This window comes from Nomascus leucogenys, chromosome 8 (assembly GCF_006542625.1).
Source record: "Nomascus leucogenys isolate Asia chromosome 8, Asia_NLE_v1, whole genome shotgun sequence".
Classification (NCBI taxonomy): domain Eukaryota; kingdom Metazoa; phylum Chordata; class Mammalia; order Primates; family Hylobatidae; genus Nomascus; species Nomascus leucogenys.
The window spans coordinates 90,213,139-90,233,945 of NC_044388.1; the positions used below are offsets into that span (position 1 = coordinate 90,213,139).

At 52.5% G+C, this 20,807-nt stretch overlaps 1 protein-coding gene across 7 annotated transcripts in view; it reads left to right on the forward strand.

The window, feature by feature from the left end:
• The window catches only part of COL27A1 (collagen type XXVII alpha 1 chain), a 157,906-nt gene that overhangs the window by 53,821 nt on the left and 83,278 nt on the right, over positions 1-20,807 (forward strand). For all 7 annotated transcript variants that reach the window (XR_004031412.1, XM_030817678.1, XM_030817680.1 and 4 more), the window contains 3 exons: positions 1,089-1,133; positions 10,786-10,839; positions 13,197-13,241. Coding sequence is in view for 6 of the 7 variants with exons in the window: in XM_030817678.1 (XP_030673538.1) it covers positions 1,089-1,133; positions 10,786-10,839; positions 13,197-13,241 (144 nt within the window). In the remaining variant the exon portion in view is untranslated. The remainder of the gene's footprint in view (positions 1-1,088; positions 1,134-10,785; positions 10,840-13,196; positions 13,242-20,807) is intronic.

Below are 20,807 nucleotides of genomic sequence, written 5' to 3' on the forward strand. Positions count from 1 at the left end.
GGCATAGGGAACAGCATGTGCAAAGTCAGGGATTTACGGTAACTTGGTGAGTTTAACCCTTGATACCACCAAAGTGCTGTGTGAGAGGGTGAGAGTGATGGGAGTTGAGGCTGGAGAGGGCCCTGGGGCAATGTCTTAGGTGCCCAGGACTAAGGTTAGAAAAGGAACTCTGTTCTGAGGGTATGCGGAGCCTCTTGAGGACTTGCAACCAATGAACACCAGGCCCACTTTATAGTATAGATCAGGGGTCTGCAAACTGTGGCCCATGGGCCAAGTCCAGCCAGTTGTCTGTTTTTGCAAACAGTTTTATTGAGCTCAGCCTTGCTCATTTGGTTACATATTGTCAATGCCGCTTTCTCACTACAATGGCAGAGTTGAGTAGGTGTGACAGAGACCTGTATGGCCCACAGAGCCAAAGATACTCACTATCTGCCCCTTTCCAGAAACCACCTGCTGATTCCTCTTTTAGACAGATCAGTTGGTTTACTTGAGTAAAATGTGTTGGTTGGGAGTTGGGACAGCAAGAGCAGGTGGCAGGAGTTCCAGCAGCCATGGGTAGCGGCTGTCTGGGGAAGGTGGTGGGGCTGGTTTGGTGGTGGGCAGTGGGTGCCAAGATTTCCTAAGATACCCTGTCCTTCCAGACCAAGTATCTAAGTCAGAGGAGTCCAAAAGATGGTGTGGGAGCTTCTCACAGACCCCTGGCCCAGCCTGGAGGTCCATTAGAAGCCCCTGGGGTGGTGGCCTCAGGATCTTCCTCCCCGCCCCGTCCCAACCTGAGCCCGTGTCTATGGGAACTCACTTGTAACCTCCATAAGCTGGGTATAGAGAACCTTAGGACAGCTGGAGCCTGAGCATTTATGAAGCACCGGCTGAATACAGGAACTGGCATTTCTCTGTCTCTTAGGTCACCACAGACCCTGACCCTGCCATCCATCTGATGTGCATGTCACTGGGGCCACCACGCAAGTGGCACACATTCCAGGCCCTCTGTGACTTCCTGCCTTGGGTGGCTCTGGGCTGGTTTGGAGCAAGCCTGTATGTCCCTGCTGGCATCCTGCCCTGACCTCTCCCCTGTCTCTCCCCTGCAGGGCCTGCCTGGCGTTCCTGGCAAGAGGGGCAAGATGGGTATGCCGGTAAAGATTTTCCGTGTCTATTACGCAGACTCTAGCAGGGAACCCCACCTCCCACGGCCACGCTGCCCCGGCCACCTGCTGCCTGGCATCTTCTGCTTCTCCCCCTGCTTTGAGTGTGGGGGCCCCATGTGGTGTTGTCTGGCCACAGGACCTGCTGCTGGCACATGGCGTGACTGGGGCCTGGCTGGGGCTGGGGCTTCCGTGGGCTCTGGACCCCTCTGGGGTAGCTCCTCTCTCCCTGTGGGCATCAATGGCTCTCCAGTGCAGTTCTGTGTCTGGGGGGCTTCTGTCTAGGGTATTTGTGTCTGTGGGTCTGCTGTGACCGGGGGACCTTGGCTAGACCAGGTGACTCTGCTCCCATCTCAGGGAACACTCAGTCTCCACATCGTCTTGGTGTCATCTGGCTCTGTCCAGTTTGCTCATGCACACACAAAGCCAGAGGGCAATGGGGTTTATGGGCAGTGCCCACAGCAGGCATGACCCAAAGAGGGGCTCAGCGGTGACCCCCAATTCACCAGCTTTCTCTATGGCTCCCCATCGTGGGGAGGAGATTGTTTTTCCCCTGGTTTGTACATGTGCAGAACATGGAGAAAGAGCCAAGGCACGGAGAGATTAAGTCACTTGCCCAGGGTTGCATGACGAGTAAACAATGCAGCCAGGATTGGAACTCAGTTGGTTTGTTCCCGGGGTCTTTGATCTCAGTGGCCGCTTGAGGCAGCCTCTCAGGGTCCCTAGTTGGCAGTCATATTATAAAAATAGGTTCCTTAGACTCTTTGCCTGGAAGGAAGATCATTCATTCCAATTATTGAGAAGCAGGAAACTGAGGCTCTGAGAGGCAGAGTGAGATATCCAGGGTCCCTCTGCCACTGCCCTTCAGGTTGACCCCTTGACTTGGAACCATGGTCAGCCTGAGTCTGGGCCTCCCATCGCTGGTGGTTGGTGAGGAAGGGAGTATGAAGAGAGGGTCTGGAGCATTTGAGAGTGCTCAGAGGGGCCTCTCTGTGGTTCTGCCACTGATGGGCATGTTAGCTGTTGGAGCCTTTAACCTGGGCCCTCTGAGGGCCAAAGAGGAAAAACAAAGAAAAGAAAGAAACAGATCCTGGCCTCAAAGAGTTGACAGAGGAGGTCCCTCCACCCCCAACCTAGACCCCTCTGTGGCCCGAACAGGCAGCCTTCTCTAAGGTCCAACACCTGACACCTAGACCTGGGCAAGGAGCAGCACCTGATGCTCCCAGCTTCAGGGCAAGGACCTGGAGTCTGAGAGGGCTGGGCTGGCACATGGGGTTGTCCCTCAAGCCAGCGTGACCTCAGGCAAGGAGATTCATTCATCCAGTGATTATCTGTTCATCCCGTGAATATCTGTTGAATGCCTACTATGGGCCAAGCATTTTGCTTTGTTCGGGCAGAGCAGTGGATAAGACAAAGTTCCCACTCTCTTGGGGCAGACAGACAGATACCCAATCACTGGATGGGGAAATGGAAGAACGAACAATTAAATGAAGGTTAAGTCGTGCTGAATCTAAGAGAGAGTAGCATAGGGAGACAGGGAGTACTTGAGGGTTGGGATCTTGGATAAGTTAGTCCAGAAAGTCTCCCTCCCTTTATGAAGAATCTCAATGAGGTAAGCGTGGAAGCTGTGTGCCTTTCCAGGCAAAGGCCCTGCGGAAGGAGCAGGCTTGGTTCAAATTTTCTGAACCACAGTTTTCTCTTCTGAGAAATGGGGACAATAGTATGGCTCATAAGATCATTGTGCTTATCACATAGTAAGTGCTCAATAAACAGAGCAGCCCGGAACAAGGTTTCCTGGATGGCTGAGGGGATCTCTGTATTGTGTGACACTGAGCCAATGACTTCACCTTTGCTGGGTCTGGTTTCCCATGGTTTAAGTTGCAGAGAGGGAGGATTTGACTTGCTTAGGCGATCTCAGCTGGGCCCTGCCCCAACACTCAGGCCAGCCTCCAGGGCCACCTTTGGGGGATTTGTTCAGACGCATCCTGGGAGCCTTACCAAGGGCCAGGCGTTGTTGCTTTACAGATGAGCTGGCTTCTTGGAGAGGTAAATGTTTAGGTCAAGGTCACATGGCTGCTCAGTGTCAGAGTTGGATTAGAACACAGCCAGAGCTTTCAACTCCAATGCCAGAGTGTAGCTGTTTAGAGCTTGGGGTCTGGAGTCTCCTGAACATGGAAGAGGCAAGACCCACAAATGCCTGGGCATGTCATGGCCTCTTCTCCAACCGGACACAACAAGGAATGTTAGCAGGGCCATGCCTCAGTTTCCCCCTTCTACCCCATCCTCTGCATCCTCTTCATCTCCCCTCCCGGTGGCCCCTTCATCCACCTTCTCCCTGCTGTGTACCTGTGTTCTTCTTGGAGCACAAAGTCACCCTGTTCATGGCCTGGCTGAGAAGGCAGTCCCAGGTTTGAGCTCCCATTATCCTGCCTGTGTGAGATAAGGCCACTCATTCACTCCTCATTCAACCAAAGATTATTGGTTGAATATATTACTCTACGCCAGGTGCTAAGGATAACACTGTAGCCAAAACAGACAAAAATCTCTGTTGTCATGAAGCTCAAATTTTAAGGGTAGAGACAATCAATAAACAGGATGAATAACCAGAAGAGGGCATGGTTGCCACCCTAAGTCCCCTGCAAGTGAAAGGAAGCAATGTGTATTGAGGCCCTTGGTGTGCATAGTATTTGAACCACATGCGATTCTCCCAGTGAAACTTTGAGGCGAGATTGATTATCCCCATTTTCCAGATGAGAAAACTGAGGCTTAGACTGTCAAAGCCATTTGTCCATAGACCCTCTGAGCCCTTGCCAGACTGAGAACTTCTGTCTGCTTCCTTGCTTCTTGCCTTTAACTTTCTAAGACTAGGCTCTGACCTCCATGACAGGCGTGTTGCTCCCTGGCACTGGGGTGTCAGATGTGGGTGGAGGGAAACACTTTTTCAGCCCTAGGCCCGTGCAATACCTTTGAGAGCCATGAAAATACCCTCGACTCTGTTCCAGCCACCATGGCCAGCAAATCGGCGAGATCTGCATCAGATATGATTTAATGTGTACGTAATGGGACTTCACTTCGGCTGAGTCCCTACAGCTTTGTCTCTGTCTCCGCTGGGCCTCTGAGTCTGCCATGCCTCTCAGCCTAAAGACCCTGGACAGTCTTTAGGGCCATCCCTCTGTTGCTGCTGCTCCCAGCCCCTTGATCTGTCTGGTGGGGTTGGGGGCTCCTGTCATGAATGGTTTTTCCTCCTTATCCAAGCTTTAGGCCAGGCAGTTTCTAGGCACTTATTAAGAAAAGGAAGTGACAGGGGAATGAGCTGAATTCCTTCATGCCAGATTGCAGCTGGCGTCATTTCTGGCAGGGCTGGTGATGATTTTGCTGTAGTCAGTCTTTCCCCAGCAGGCAAAACCTCGGGCCCATGCATGCAGCCTCCTCAGTATCCAATTTGGAAGGGCGATGTGTGAGAGTCTTACTAATGGGAGCTGAGGAAGAGACAGTGGAGGTCAAAGCACATCAGAGCTATAGGAACCTTAGTGATGGCCTGGCCCAAACTCTTTTTCAGACAGATAAGCAGACATAGCCCAGGAAGGGCAAGACACTTGCCTAAGATCTCACAGCAAGTTGTTGGCAAAGTCAAGACTTGAACCCAGAATACTTGCTTTCCAGGACAGGGTACTCACCATATGACTCCCTCTTCTCTCTGCTCCCATCTTCAACCTCCAGAGGAAAGCTTGGTCCACAGCTCTCATCCCTCCTCATACCTCCTGCTAAGAGAATGTGTTGTGGTTTTCTGGGGAGGGGTCCAGATAGAAAATGTTACCAACTTGGCTGGAGCTGAATGGGTTTCTCCTGGCCTGTCCTGGCTTGTTGGGCATGGCTCAGTATCACTCACAGTGAGAGACTGAGCCATGTTTCCCAGCCAAGGGTCTCTACGAACGGGCTAGGGAGATGCTGCAGTAAGTCCTCCTACCTGTCTTCTCCGAATGTACTTTCAAGCCTGCTGGGATGGCCCTGCAAGGCGGGCCACCATGCACAGCTTTTCCACGGCCCCTGGCCAGGCCTGCCAAGGCTGGCCTCATGCAGTGAGTCCAGAGGGAAGACCCTAAAGCTTAGAGCTGGAAGGGCCCAGCCCTGGCACTGACTCCCTGGGGTGTGGCTCAGGGATGATGGGGCCCTGCCCAAGGCCACGCAGTCCTCTGGGAGGAGGCAGGGCTTCTAACACGGTGCATTTGGGCTTCAAGTTCATGGCTCTTTCCAGTTCTCAGATTACAGGCAGCAAGCAGCCAAGTAACAGAGAATTCCTATTTCCAAGTAGGGAAATTGAGGCCAAAGCAGATTAAGGTTCTTAGCTGAGGTGATGCTGTGAGCTGGGGGTGTGGTCTGCAGTGACCCAGATGTGAGCCAGAGCTGACCCAGGCTTTTGGTGCCCCTGGAACCCTGGAGAGAACTCTGCCTTCCAATTTTCTCCTTGTCCCCTGAGGTGACTTTTCTTGAGTAGATTTCCTAGTGGATTTCAGGAGGCCAGGGTAAAAACATGTTTAGACCATAAGAGAAAGGTGCTGGGAAACCTCAGGGGTCTTTCCATGTCAGCACGCTTGGAGCCTGCACACCTAGAAAAGAATATGGCTGCTTCGAGTGCAGTAGGAAGGATGCAGGTTAGACTTAAGCAGGAACTTCCAGGCCTTGGAGAATATCCACCTGGTAAGAAGTTCTCCAAGATCCTTTTGCGGGCTCCTCCTAGAGGTTATTAAATATTCCCACTCTTGATATAAACCCTAACTAGTGTAGTGATGGCACATTAGAGTTGACCAGGGGCTGGATTAGAAACATCTCACCGTTTCTTCAGCCCAGCCCTGCCAGGTAAGTGGGACAGTGCTGACTGTTTTGCAGGCCAGGGACCTGAGCCTTAGAAGCACGAGTGGGACTTTGGATTCTAGATGTTCCTTGCCTCCCTGCCCCTGTATCCCACTCCCTGGAGCAGACGGTTGGGGTGGACACTTCCTGGAGGCAGAAGAGTGGAGGAGATGGCCTTCTGAGTTCTCCCTGGCATCCTGCTTTGGATGTGGTGGCGAGGACCGTCCCTTTCCTCAGCTGTATTCCTCTGAGTTGTTGTGGCCAAGAGAGAATGCAGAGTCTCACTCCTGAGCCTTGTTCTATGTCCTCTCGGGCCTTGTTCTGCTCCAAGTACTAAGTGTTCAGTTCTCCAGAGGGGCCCGACCTGGGAAAGTAGAGAAACCACGTGGCTGGGGCCCCGGCAGGGAGCCGAGCTCATTCCTTGGGCCTGGAGCCAGCGTGCTGCAGCCAGGAGCTCGGGCATGTGGAGGAAGGTCCCTGCTGCTGGCCAGGCTGGGCATGCATGCCATGTGGTCGCCTTACACATGCAGGCATGGCCAGAGGGAAGCAGATGGGGTTGAAGTGGGGGCTATACATCCAGCTCAGCAGCCGCCACTATAAGACCCAGGGAGCTCTGGGGCGACTGCTGGAAATGGCTCTGCCACTTAGTAGTGGAGAGATGAGGCAAGGTAGTGGGTGAGGGGGTCTTGGGTGTGTTCTGGGCTGCAGTCTCCCCACTGGTGTAATGAGGTGGTGAACATCAAGAACGTCTCGGGTCCTTTCATCCTTAGACCGTCCGTGATTGTTCCAATCAAAGATTTGTTCCAGCACTTTTAAAGCTCTTTTTTCCAGCCACTGTGCTCTTAATTACAAATCCTAGATTCCTGGAGGTCATCTGCTTGACCCCTCCATTGGAAGGGAGATTGAAGATGGAGACAGGGGGTGACTCCCGGAGGCCCTCAGCATGTCCAAGCAGAACCAGTCCTTAGCATCAATCATGCCATTCCTTTTTGCACATTAGCTCAGGGCTCTAATGATCCCTTTGAGAGCCTGTAGGCTGGTTCCAGTCCATCTGTTCATTCAGTGTCCAGTCGTAGCTAAGAGAACAGGTTCTGGAGTCACACTGCCTGGGTTCGAATCTCATCTTTGCTATGCCAGGGCTGTGTGACTTTGGAAACATTTCCTAACCTCTCGGAATCACAGTTTCCTCATCTCAAAAATGCAGCCAATAATAGGACCTGTTGGGTGGTCACGCTGTTGGGGTTTACTGTTGCTATGATTGTTTCATCCACCATCATCGCCCTCTGGTTAGACTCAGGCTGCATTTTGTCTGCAGAGGTTACTCCCCTCCAGAAATTGACTCAAAATTCTGGTGACCGTCTCTTCCTTGCTTATACCTCAGAGACATTCCCTCACATGGCTGAGGCCTCCCATGTGGCAGTGAGGCATCCTCACTGAGGCACCCTCCATGTGGCATCTCAGCTCATCCTCACTGTTAGGCAACAGGGGTACCTTAATGGCGCTGGTTCCGGGTTCTTCTTCCTCCTCGATACAAGCCCGCCAAAGGAGGACCAATCAGAAAGAAACACCTCCCGCCTTTCCCCAAGCCCCGCCTCTAACCCCAATCACGTACGTCCACGTAGCCCCCAGCAATATAAAAACTGGCCACAGGCAGCTTCTCTCCCCTCTCCTCCCCTCCCCTCCCCTCTCCCTCCCCCCTCCCCCTCCCCCCCCCCCCCCCCCCCCCCCCCCCCCCCCCCCCCCCCCCCCCCCCCCCCCCCCCCCCTCTCCCCTCCCCCCTCCCCTCCCCCTCCCCTCTCCCCTCTCCTCCTCTCCTCTCCTCTCTCCCTCTCCTCTCTCCCTCTCCTCTCTCCTCTTCTTCTTCCTTACCTGCGTGTGGTGCCCGATACCTCCAATAAAATCTCTTGACCGAGGAGTCATCCTGCCCTTCACGGCGAGTCACGGCACCAATGAAAGAGGCCGGGCGGAGACCAACTACACCCGTCGCGGTCAAGAGATCTTTATTGGAGGTATCGAGCGACACCACGGTCAAGAGATCTTATTGGAGGTATCGAGCGACACCACACAAGGAGAAGGAAGTGAGAAGAGAGAGGGCTGCTGGTGTGCTGGGTTTTCTATCCCTTGGGCCTACGTGGATTGGGCTAGAGGCGGGGCCAAGGGAAGGTGGGATATGCTTCTTTCTGATTGGCCCTCCTTTGGCGGGTTCAGACGTGCCCGGTCAAGGAGGGGAGAAGAACCCGGAACCGGCCCCATCTTAAGCTACGGCGCCATTTTAAGGTACCCCATGTTACCTAACACTCACAGCACTCCCTTTTGGATGTCAAAGAAAACTGAGGCCCCAAGAGGCCCGTGGGTGGTGCAGTCAGGACTGTCATGGGGCAGGCTGGCCCAGCAGCTGGGCCTGAGAGGAGTCTTTGAGCTAGCTTGGAATGGCCTCTGAATGCAGACCCATGAGTCTGAGACCTGTCTGGTGGCTGCTGTATGTGAATATATTCGGCATCACAGGGTCCTAAAGGGTCCTTAGAGATCACACACCCCCAACCTGAGCAGGACAGAGGGTCAAGTGTGGGGGCCTGCCCAAGGTCAGACAGCCAGCCTGGAGGAGAGCCAGGGCTCATCTGCAGGCCATCTCCATATGCTGGACTTGGAGAACAGGGCAGGACTATAAGTTCTGTCCCTTGTAGGCCATGTGGAGTCAGCCAGGTGCCCAGCCATACATTGCCCTTGTCTCAAGGAGTTGCTTTCCTCTCCTACCAGGTCCTTATACCCCAAAGTTCAGAGGCCAGAGGTGGGAACTCAGTGCCTTCAGAAGGTGCCCCTGGCTGGGCGCCATGGCTCACATCTATAATCCCAACACTTTGGGAGGCCAAGGCAGGCAGATCACTTGAGCCCAGGAGTTCGAGACCAGCTTGGGCAACATGGAGAAACCCCATCTTTACCAAAAATACAAAAATTAACCAGGCGTAGCGGTGCGCATCTGTAGTCCCAGCTACTTGGGAGGCTGAGGCGGCAGGATCACTAGGAGGCAGAGGTTGCAGTGAGCAGTGATCACGCCACTGCACTTCAGCCTGGATGACAGAGTGAGACCCTGTATCATGAAAAAAAAAGAAAGCTCCCCTGGCCACAGCCCACCTGGCTGATTCTTGTCCCAGGAGGTGAGACGATATACCTTCAGCATGACCAAGAAGAGCTGGTTTAGGTGAGACTGGAATTTGCCAGGGGAGACCCTAAAGATGTTGGGGAGGAAGCTTGGGTAAGGTCAGATATGCCCCCACAAAGACATGATCTGGACACACACACACACACACACACACACACACACACACTCTCCCCTGCCATACTCCTCTGCCACCCTCTGCAACCAGTTGGACACGCATTTGAGCAGCTTCTGCATACCAGGCTTTGCCCATGCATAGCTCATATGAACATGCCAAACTCCAGAGGTGGACCTGGGCTCTGCTTGCTTTATGACCTTGGCCATGTGATGTTGCCTAACCGAGTCTCAATTTTCCCGTCTGTGAAATGGGACCAATAACTTTTCCCTCAAAGATAGATATCAAACGCAAATGAAGTCTTGCATGCAAAGTGACTAGCTTGGTCTGAATTTCATTATTGTCTTCTCATTTCCTCCTTTTGGTGTCTGAATGAAGCCACACCTTCTGTGGGGTGAATGTCAATCCAAGAGGACTTCCTGGCAGGGGAGAGATTTAAAGGGAGTAGGGCTGCGGGGCAGGGCCAGGCTAAACACCTGGTTACACACACACATTTCAAGGTGTCTTTACCTAACCAGTAGAGACTTTGGTTTGGGTTTTGTTTATAGGTTTGGTCTTTTGGGTTTAGTGTACTCACTGGACTTCTCCAGTAGTATTAGAAACCAAAAACAGGATGATCCTCTGTGAGGAATGTTTACCATTTGAATCATAGCTCCAGCATTCACTTGGTCAGGAAAACATGTGCTTTTTTTTTTTTTTTTTTTTTTTTTTTTAATTACATTTCCCTGGAAAAACAATGATTTGAATTCAAGGAGGGGAGGAGAACAGGTTTCCCCCAACTCCAAGCTTGAGGACTTTCTTTTCCTTTTGAAGTAGGAATGGAGTTCTGTCCCCGGCCCCCGAAGGCGTCCTTACAGCTGATATTTTTCCAGCTGCCTATCTCCCCAGAGCGTGGAGCGGCCTCCAGAGTGGGGTCAGGGAGGGGGCGAGAGGGCCAGACCTGCCTGGGCCAGGCAGCTCAACATCTCTCTGAGCTGCTGAAACGCCTATGGAGGTTGTGCTCATGTTCACTGGTGGTGTGACTTAACTGTTTCACAGCCTCATTTCCTTTATCTGTCAAATGGGGATCATGATTTCACTGGGTGGCTTTTGAAGAATGTGCCACAATCAGAGAAGGTCTGAGCTGGGAAATGCAACAGAGGTCTTCCCCTCCTTGACCGGTGGGGAAACAGAGGCTCTTAAAACTGGCATAGATCCAGCTTCCTGCCCCTAGTCTGTGTGCTTCCCATTCCATCAGGACCAGATCTCTGAGTAGGGGATTGGCATTTTCATGCTGGGGAGCTGGGTACCATTTTCTTTTGAGAGATTGAGTAGAAAATAAAAGGAGCCCTGAGAAATTCTTTACGTGCAGGTGCTTGTCGATGGTAGGGGTGACCTCAGGACCCCACTGTCTGCCCATGACCAAGGAGTGAGACTGCTTGGACATTGTCCTTGTGTCCCCCCTGGGGGTCTGGATCAAAGCCCACCCTGAAGGTGAAAACACTAACCTACAGATGTTTGTTCTCTCTCATGCCCTCCAGGGGTTTCCTGGAGTCTTTGGGGAAAGAGGCCCTCCCGGACTGGATGGAAACCCTGTAAGTATTTCAGGTCTTTGGGTACAGGAGCAAGATTCCGAGTGAACACATAGCAGATTTTAGGAGCCCATGCTTTAGGGTCAGACAGACCTGGGTCAAATCCCAGCCCTGTGAACTACCAGCTGGGCACCCTTGGACAAATTACATGATGTCTCTAAATGCTAGGCTCCTGTCTACTGTGGCTGCACTGTCGCCCCCCTGTAAGAGTCCCCAGCCCACTGAGCCCCTGTGTCCAAAGCTCCAGGCTGCACCCCATTTCCAGGACTTCAGAAGGTTCATGGGTCACTACCCACCGGAGAGGCCCCGGCTGCTGCCATCTTACAAAGCATCAGAAATGTTTATGGGCCGACAGAGGCACGGGGAAGCAAACGGTCTGCAGGCCGTGTTTGGAGAAAAGGAAGAGCTGAGTTCCAAAGGAATCTCCCACCACAGGCATGTTTATAGAGTTTGTAAATAATTAGAGGCCCAGGCTGTGTTCCACGAGGAGCCAGGTCAGCCTGCCCTGGGGAGCCGAGTCTGTCTTTCCCTTCCCAGCTCCAGGCCCTGGTGGGAGAAGGTGTTCATGCCCCCGCCCAACTCCCCCTGGGGCTTCCTGCCTGAGCAGCTGTGCCAGCTGTGCCCTCTGCAGTGGTGGCTGCTGCATTCATAACCAGCACCCGATTAGGCACTGATTCAGTTCCACAAATGCTCCCTGAGCCTGACCCAGCCAGGCTTCCTTGGGGATTATAGCCTTGACCTCAGAGCCCTACGGACCTGGGTTTGAATTTTGTTGTACCACCTGTCAGGTGTGTGAGCTTGGAAAAGTCCATTCACCCCCCTGAATCTCAGTTTCCTTGTCTGCAAATTGCGGGGATCAGAATTCCAGCCTGAGGCCGGGCGCAGTGGCTCACATCTGTAATCCCAGCACTTTGAGAGGCTGAGGCGGCTAAATCACTTGAGGCCAGGAGTTCAAGACCACCCTGGCCAACATGGCAAAACCCCGTCTCTACTAAAAATACAAAAAATTAGCTGGGCATGGTGGCAGGCACCTGTAATCCCAGCTATGTGGGAGGCTGAGAGGGGAGAATTGCTTGAACCCGAGAGGTGGGGGTTGCAGTGAGCCAAGATCATGCCACTACACTCCAGCCTGGGCAAGAGAGTGAGACTCTGTCTCAAAAAAAAAAAAAGGCTGTTGTGAGAATGAAAGGAGGGCAGCCAAGGTGTTGCCTCATCACACGGGTTCAGTGGGTGAGGCTGTGTAAAATACTGGGCAATCCGGGGTACAGTCCTGCCCTTGAGGAGTTCATGGGCCACTGCCCCCTTCTGTCACACAACAGGCAGTGGGATGGGTGGGATCAGAGAGGTCCCAGGTGCCTCTTTGGAGAAGGGAACAGGGAAGTAACATTTGCGTTGGGATGAGGAGATAGGTGGAGAGACATTGCAGTGGAAGAAGGGGCGCCAGCAAAGGGATGGGGTGGGGGGAAACCAGAGCCTCTCCCTCAATACAGCACTTGTTAGATTAACTGTTAGCGATATGCAGTATCATTCTGCGAGTTTCCTTGGGGAGCGGCAGGGATGTCTTTATGCTCCTGGCGTAGAGGAACAGAAAAGACCTGATGTCCATTTCTTCCTCTCATTTGAAGCGAAGGCTGTTGCTTACTTCTCATTGCTAATCACAATGTCTAGAGCCCTGGAGTTTTATTCTCACTTTTCCATTTTGAGCTTGACTCAAACCCTTCCACCTGTCATTTCTCATGTGGGCCATGGAAGATCCATGTTTTAGACGAGGAAACTGAGGTGTAGGGGGATGAATCACACACACAGCCTCGTCTCCTGACTCCCAGGCTAGAACTCTTTCCTGTCTCTGGGAAGCCCTGGAAGAAGGAAATGTGAGGGTCTGTGGTGCTGGGGAGGATTCTCCAAGGGCCAAGCACCTCCCAGCTGAGAAAGGGAAGGAGGCCGGTTGAGAGGCTCTCAGCTTGGAGCCCTCATGGCTTTGTCATTTCCTTGCACCTGGCCTTGGGTGAATCACTTAACCTCTGGAGTTTCAGTTTTCCTGTCTATAAAATGAGCGTGAAATGTCAAGCATCATGCACATCTGTATGACCTTGATCGCGATTCCGCTCATTCCTTTATGCTTCCAATGGGAAGATACTGGATTTGAAAGTCTGACCTCCCCATTTGACAGATGTGGAAAGCTGATGGCAGAGAGGGGATGGCTGTGGTCCAAACTCCAGGCATGGCTCAGGAAAGTCCCTGGAGCCTGTGGTCAGGAATAAGGAGTGTTCAGCTCTGAAAGACCCCACCAGGTGACTGTGTGGAGGATGACATGGAGGGAAATGGGACAAGTAACCACCTTGGTCTCTTTCTATCTGCAGGGAGAACTGGGCCTGCCAGGCCCCCCTGGAGTCCCCGGCCTCATTGTAAGTACACCGAGCCTGGGGCAGCAGGTGGGTGTTGAGGAGACTCAGGGTGGAGCCAGCATGTGGGGAGTCAGGAGCAGGCCCTGCAGGGGAGGTTGAAAAGACCCTTTTCTCATCAAAGCCCCGGAGAGGCTGGGGGGCCAGGAGAGACAAACCTGGGTGGGGAAGGTGGGTAGGGGAGGGCAGGCGGGCTGAGGGAGGAGAGCCCTGCTGTGTGGCCTCAGGTGGATCACCTACCTTCTCTGAGCCTGTTTCCTTATTAGTTAAATGAGATGGGCACTTGGAACACAAGATTGCCAAAGCACTTTCACACCTGCTGCGTGCATGGCTATTGCTCTGCAAGGAGGTGTGGGCAAGTGGTGATGGCATACTTATTTGACAGGTGAGGTGTTCCAGGTCCAGAGGGAAGACGTAGCCGGCAGGGTGGTCTTTTGCACTCTTTTCCTCCAAGCAGACTTTGGAGGGAGACCACCTGGGTTCAAGTCACAGGCCCACCACATCCTGGCTGTGTGACCTGGGCCAAGCCACTTACCCTCTCTGGGCCTAGTTTCCTCATCTGTGAAATAGAGGTGATAGCAGAATCATCCTGGAGTGGCCATGAGGATTAAAGGAGGCATCACATGTGTAGTCCTTGGCACAGGATCGGGCACCCAGTAAGTGCTAGTGGAAAATATTGTTATAATAATTCTTGTTATTGCCTCCTGAAATGCCCAGGGCTGAGAGAGGCCTATACACGAGGAGGTGGGAGGCGATCTGACCTGACTCCATCCAGGTGGTGTAGGCCTCGAGGAGTGGTTCTAGCCAAAGCCAGGGCCCCTGCTGCACTTTCAGTGGAATGAGTGTTAACCTTGGGCCCAGCCCCGGGGGCCAGTGAGAGGTCAGAGCCTGGGAAATGACACTCCAAGTGTCCCCATAGTCTGTTGCCCCCTCTGCCCTGTCCATTGGGTCATTCCTCATGGGGTTTGAGTCTGGGGGCCCGTGGAGGGACACAAGTTAACTATCTGCTAGCTTGACAAATGAGCTTCCAGCTTTACCACTCCAGCAACTGTACTGAGAAATTCTGCTCAGAGGGAGGCTGGAGGAGGCCCCTGAGGGAGGCGGGGGACCCCATCGCTCAGGGAAGGCCAGTCCTGGGAAGAAGGCCCAGATGTCCCCGTGGCCATCTGTGCCTGCTCAGGTGAGTGGGAGCAGAACCTGGGTGAGGTGGGCAGAAGGTGAGAGCCCTCTGTGTCTGAATCCTGGCTTTGCTACCTCCTGACTGAACTTCACCTTGACCTCTCTTCCCTGAGCCTCAGGGATCCCCTCTGTGAAATAGGATCATTGTATCCACTCTTATTAGGAGCACAGAAACACACAGTCCATTCCAGTCCAGTGGCTAAGAGAACAGTTTCTGGAACCAGACCACCTAGGTTCAAATCCTAGCTCTACCACTCATGTAATCACAATCCTGAGCAAAATTTTTAACCGCCCTATGCCTCAGTTTCTTCATCTGTAAAATGGGAACAATACTGGTACCTAACTTAGAGGATTGTTGTGAGTGAGGATGTAGATAAATTAATATGTGAAGTGCCTAGTATATAGTAAGCACTCAAGAAGTACTGGTTATGATAATAATAGCTATTGTTGGTGTTATTATATTACATACACGTGGTATTTTACACCTCGTAGCAGCTATCTGGGTTACTGAATTGACAAAAATTTCACAGTCACATTGGAACTTGGTGGGAGAGAGTGCTGCAATTGATGAGTGATGTCTGCCTTGGCTGGGGTTGAGGAAGTGTCAACACATGAGTCATAAATTTGTCATCCCTGATGTCCATTCAGTAGGACTTTGCTGAGCACCTTCTTTGGCACAAGGCATTGACCTAAATGCTTTGGAAAAAGAAATATCTGCCATGGGAATTCGAGAACTCTCTAGAAGTCTTCTAATCTGACCCTCTCTAAGCCCAACAGGAATCCCTTCTGGAGCATCTTGGTCATATGGTGATTAAACTCCAAATTGAACACCTCCAGTGTAAAAAGTCCCTCCCTCTCTGGGAGCCTAGTCCATTCTACAGAGCTCTCATTGTTCAGAGTTTTCCTGTGGATGGAGCCCGAGTGGTCCTCACTGTCCCTGAGTGAGGCTGTTTGAGGTGTAAAATGCTCTTTGTCTGTGCTTCCCAGGGCTCCTTCTTCAGGCTAAACAATTCCAGTCCCAAAGCCTTTCTGAAGGGATGTTTACATATCCTGTCTGTCATCCTTGGCACATGTTCCTATTTGTCATCATCCCAGCGTTCACTAGGCTGGGTCCTGAGAGGAGCAAGGATATTGCTTAGTGGAATAAACCCAGATTCTGGGGTTTTGGACTATAGCATCGTAGCCCTCCTGGTTCTTTTTTTTTTGAGACAGGGTCTCACTGTGTCTCCCAGGCACAGTTCAGTGGTGCAGTCTTGGCTCACTGCAGCCTCTGCCTCTTGGGCTCAAGTGATCCTCCCACCTCAGCCTCCCAAGTAGATGGGACAACAGTTGTGTACCATGAGGCCCAGCTAATTTTAGTATTTTCTTTTTGTGGAGACAGGATTTCGCCACATTGCCCAGGCTGGTCTCCAACTCCTGGGCTCAAGCGATCTGCCCGCCTCGACCTCCCAAAGTGCTGAGACCTCCTGGTTCTTTACAAAGCTCATTCTTACCTGAGCTCTCTGCTGCACTCCACTGTTAGGGCTGCCAGATAAAATATGACACCTAGGTAAATTTGAATGTCAGATGCAATATTTAGAACACATTTATACTAAAATGTCACTCATTGTTTATCTGACATTCAAATGTAACTGAGCATCCTGTCTTTTTAATTGTCCAGTCTGGCAATGCTATTTGCAGTGTCTCTTAGGAGAAACCCTTTCGGCAAATGGGAAAACTGAGGCCCTTGGTCAAGGTCACATACCTGGCAGGTGAGGATGGAGGCCATGAATCTCAAGTCCTAATCCAGGGCACTCCTCTTTTTGCTTCTGAGCAGCCTGCGCTGGGGGCAGAGCCCTGGGCCTTTCTGCATTTCATGGTACCCCCTTTTCCCAGAGCTGATTTGTTCTGCCTTGTGGTTCCTTCATGCTGTGTGTTTTTTTGGCCACTTTCAGCCTGCTTCCTTAGTTTTTAGATTCTTTTCACTGCCAAGATGAAGTGTCCTCTCTCCTGTGACTGTGGGGTCACAGGGCTGGGCCTGAGCCCATCAAATCACCTCTGCTCCCTGAGCAAATGCCTCCTTCCACCTTGATTTTTGGGAACAGCAGCTTCTGTGCCTGGGGAAAAAAACTGTCTCCCCAAAGAGCTGGAAAGGAAAGGAATTTTCTAACCAGAAGTTAAAGAGGAAGAGGGATTGTGAGTCACCTACGGTTTTCCAGAGGATGTGGGTTTTTAGCTGAGCAAATGGGAATTCCATGTATTGATAATCATTTTAGTGGAAATTCAAATTTATTCAATGCCTCTGTCTAGTCAGTTGAAGCAATTTGCATGCAGACTGAAGCCAAACCTTCCTTCCGTCCCCCGGGTCCTTGCAGCCGGGAGGAAGGGCGTGAGAGGACAAACTAACATTTATTGAGCGTCTGTCTGCTATGTGTGCAATGCATGCACTGGGCTGGGGAGGCCTTGCGAAGCCAAGGTCACCAGTTAGAGAGTGGAAGTGTCGGGCTTGTCACCAGGGTCCATGTGCCTCAATTCCAATAAGCCACCGGTGGCTCCCTGCAGCCTCAGAGGTGAGAGGGCCTCCACACAGCCCTCTTTGAGTAACTGAAACCCTTTGGCAGGCCCTCAAGAAAACCGTGCCTGATTCCAGAATCTGCTCAACAAAGACGATTTCTGTCCTTTCTATTCAGAGTGACACAGAGGAGATTTTGGCTCCTCCACAATTTAATGAGACCCAAAGAACATGTGATCTGGCCACAAACCCAGCATGTGAGGGGCAATGGATTTGTCCACCTTATTCTGCCGCTAAATGATCACCTGGCTTTGTTTCCTTGTCTATAAGGCAAAGTTAGATACCCTACCACCTGGCATGCACCAAACCCTCTTGTGCCCAACCCTGTGCCAAGTTTTTAATTGTCACAACAGCCCTCTGAGGGTAGGAAGTGGGGCCACCAAATTACACTTAAGGAAACTGAGCCTCAGAGAGGGTGAAGCACCTGCCCAAGGTCACACAGCCAATCAGCTGGACCTGGCTTGTCACAGCTCACACTCTCCACTGCTGCACTATATCCCCAGCTCCTCAAGACTTCTGTGCTGAACAGAGATAGCAGGTGTGTGACAGCGTGGACTGGGCAGTGCGAGGGCTGTTCTGATGTGAGAGATGGTGCTTAGAAAGACCACACAGCAGCCAGAACTGACCACAGCTCCAGGTCCCTGTCCCTAACCTGCCTGGCATTGTTGGCCTTCAAAGGCAGTCCTCAGAGGGATTATAAGTGAGCATGTTTAGCTTTCTTTTTCACCATCATTAAGCCACTTTTACCAAGCACTTCCTCAGAGCTGTGCCCTGTGCTAGGCACTGGGATCACAGAGGTGAGGTCCTCAGAGCAGGCACCTGCCTTTGGTCTGGGGGCAGCACAGGTGGTGGCCCCATAGGCACACGCAGAAAGGATGGTCAGTGTCAGAAGGGCCCTGAGCGAGAGGCATGGGGCTCTGAGGCCTGACAGCAGGGACATGACCTGGTCTTGGGGCCAGGGAAGTGATGTTAGCGCTGGAGGCCGAAGGACAAATAGGCATTAACAATGCCAGTGGAGGGCACGGCACTCCGGGTATAGGAAACAGCTTGAGCCAGGGTCGGGGAGATATGTCAGTGGCTAAGTATGTCGCAGCTAAGGAGGAAGAGCAGGGCAGGAAGGTGAGATGTGTGAGCACCATCATGAAGGATGGGCACCGGCCGTTCCCCACGTTAGCCTCCAGGGGTCCACTGGCTGGCAGTCAGGGGAGCACAACTCAATTTTTCTGAGTCTCCAGCCTGACCTGATGCCCTATCTCATGTGAGACATAGCAACAGGAAAGGCAACCTTGAGTGTTTTTTTGTTTTTGTTTTTTTTTTGTCAACAGCCAACTCAGGCCTTGTGAGCATGGACTGTGGGGTCAGACAGACAGACAGATGGATGGATAGACCTGGGTTCAGGTCCTGCCTCTGCCCTCTGCTTATTACTTGATCTTAAGTTACGTCCCCTGTCCCTAAGCCTCAGTTTTCCCATCTGTAAAATGGAGTGGGACTGACAATGCTTACCTCCTGGGGTTACTGTGAGCAGTTGGTGAGTGTCCTAGCCACGAGCATTGTCCCTGGCATGGCAAAGGTGCCCAGAGTGACATTTAGCTATTGCCAAGGAGGGTTCAAAGTGGATAGCGTGCATCTGGCACACAGCGGGCGTTCTTTAAACGGTGACAGACAAGGCTGATTGTGTTCTTGGTGGGAGTCAGTGAGACGAAGGGCACAGTGTGTCGTGCGGTGTCTGGGAGCTTAGAGGAAAGTGGAAACAGGATCCAAATTAAGGGACTTACTCATTATTCTTTCTCATGGGGACATTACATTCTGAGTGGCTCCGGCCAAGCTGGCCTCGAGGGCGTCTGGTACACAGTAGACGGCTGCTCTGCAAGCTGCCCTCGAGGGATGCTGGCCTGGAGTTTCCTTTGTTCCTCCCGGAAATGCTTTTTTAGCCCAATGTGGGGGTCCCACCAACACGGGGGACCTGCCCTATGCAAGCTGGCACCTTCTCCGGGTGTGGCCTGCAGGCAGGGGTCTCTCTTCCAGATTCCTTCTCCCCTGGGGTTGGATGCCCATGCCAGGTCCCTGCCCCCACCACACACAGACCCCTTTGGAGAGGCCTGCTGAGGCAGCGAGTGGGACCTGGGGAGTGGGGTGCTGCGCCATGACTCCCCGAGGCCCCACACAGGTGACCATCTGGCCTGCACTGAATTCAGTCCCACAAAACAAGCCACTTCAGGCCTGGAGGGAGGAAGAAAGAGCCTGTGTTCCCAAGCTGCTGGCGACCCCTCTGCCTGCCGCCCTGCCTGGTCCCCGGCAGAGCAAGACTCCTCCAGCAGAGCCCGCTCTGTTTATTTGTGCATCAGGGGGATCTCTGATTGGGCCACCCTGGCTGCCTTTGTCCAGGAAAAGGAGAGAAGCAGCCGCCAGAGGGGCCTGTGGACATGCAGCTCTCTGCAGACAGCTGGCCTCCCTTCCAATCCGGCTTCTCTTCCTCCTCTCCAGAGACCACCTCAGAATGGCCTAGAAGCTCTGGAGACAGGCTGCCTAGTGTGAATCCCAGTGGTGCCCCGACTCTGTGATTTCGCTGGAGCCTTAACTTCTCAGAGCCTCAGTTTCCTCATCTATGAAATGGGGACAGTAATAGACTGATCTTGAAGGGCTGCGGTGAGGAATTACTAGGTTAAGGCAGGTCAAGTGCTCAGCACAGTGCTAGCAACTGGCATTTGCTTATTATTATCACCCGTTAAACCGAGCCCTCACTTTCTCAGTGAGATTATTTGATGGGACCTGAAAGCAGAATTTCTATCTCTCTATTTTTTTTTTCAAAGATAGGGTCTCTTTCTGTCGCCCAGGCTGGAGTTCAGTGATGCTATCGTAGCTGACTGTAACCTTGAACTCCTGGGCTCAAGGGATCCACCTGCTTCAGCCTCCCGAGTAGCTGGTACCACAGGCATGCATCACCATGTCCAGCTAATTTTTAAATATTTTCTGTAGAGATTGAGTCTCCCTATGTTGCCCAGGCCGGTCTTGAACTCCTGGCCTCAAGCAATCCTCCTACCTAGGCTTCCCAAAGTGCTGGGATTATAAGCGTGAGCCATGACGGCACGCTGGGCCTGAAAGCAGAATTTCTTAGCAAAGGCTCAGCTGGGAAGTTTTGTTTAATCCAATCAAATGGGAATCCTAAAGTCCAGAAAGGGGAAGCATTTGCCCAAGATCACACAGGTCAGGACGGGCCAAGGCCAGACTCCAGTTGTTCTGAGGTTTGGAGAGTGAGAATCGGCATCATCTCAGGCAGGCTGAGCTGCCATCTGCAAACTCCACACCGTCTGTCTGTCTGTCTCTCTCTCTCCTTGGGGGCATTCCATCACATAGTCCCCTTGGCCCTTCCTGCAGGAGCCAGGCAGGAATGTGATTTTTCATTCTCTGCCTGGCCTCCCTCCGAGACGTCTCCAGGCAGCTCCGACAAGAACTCCAGTTCCCATTCTTGAGCCTGGCTACTGGGGCAGCCTTTGTTCCTCCAATGCTTCAGAGCTGTGCCCCCACCTCAGAGCACTTGCCAGGGGCCTCCGTAGAGCCTGATTGGGTAGCGGGAAACAGAAGCCCAGAGAGGTCAGGCACATTGAAACCACACAGCAGCCAGACACTCAGATCAGTCACGGAGGATGGACAAGGGAGAGAGGAGGGTATTTTCAGGGTCTCCCTTTCTCTGAGTGCAGACTTAATGTTATGGTTGTGGCTGAGGGAGTGATGGAGTGGCCAGAAGTGAGATTTGAGGGAAAAAGCGTAGGCTGGTTAAGAGAAAAGTCAGCCGTTTCCTCACTCTGTACCAGGGTTCTTGGACCTTGGCACTGCTGACA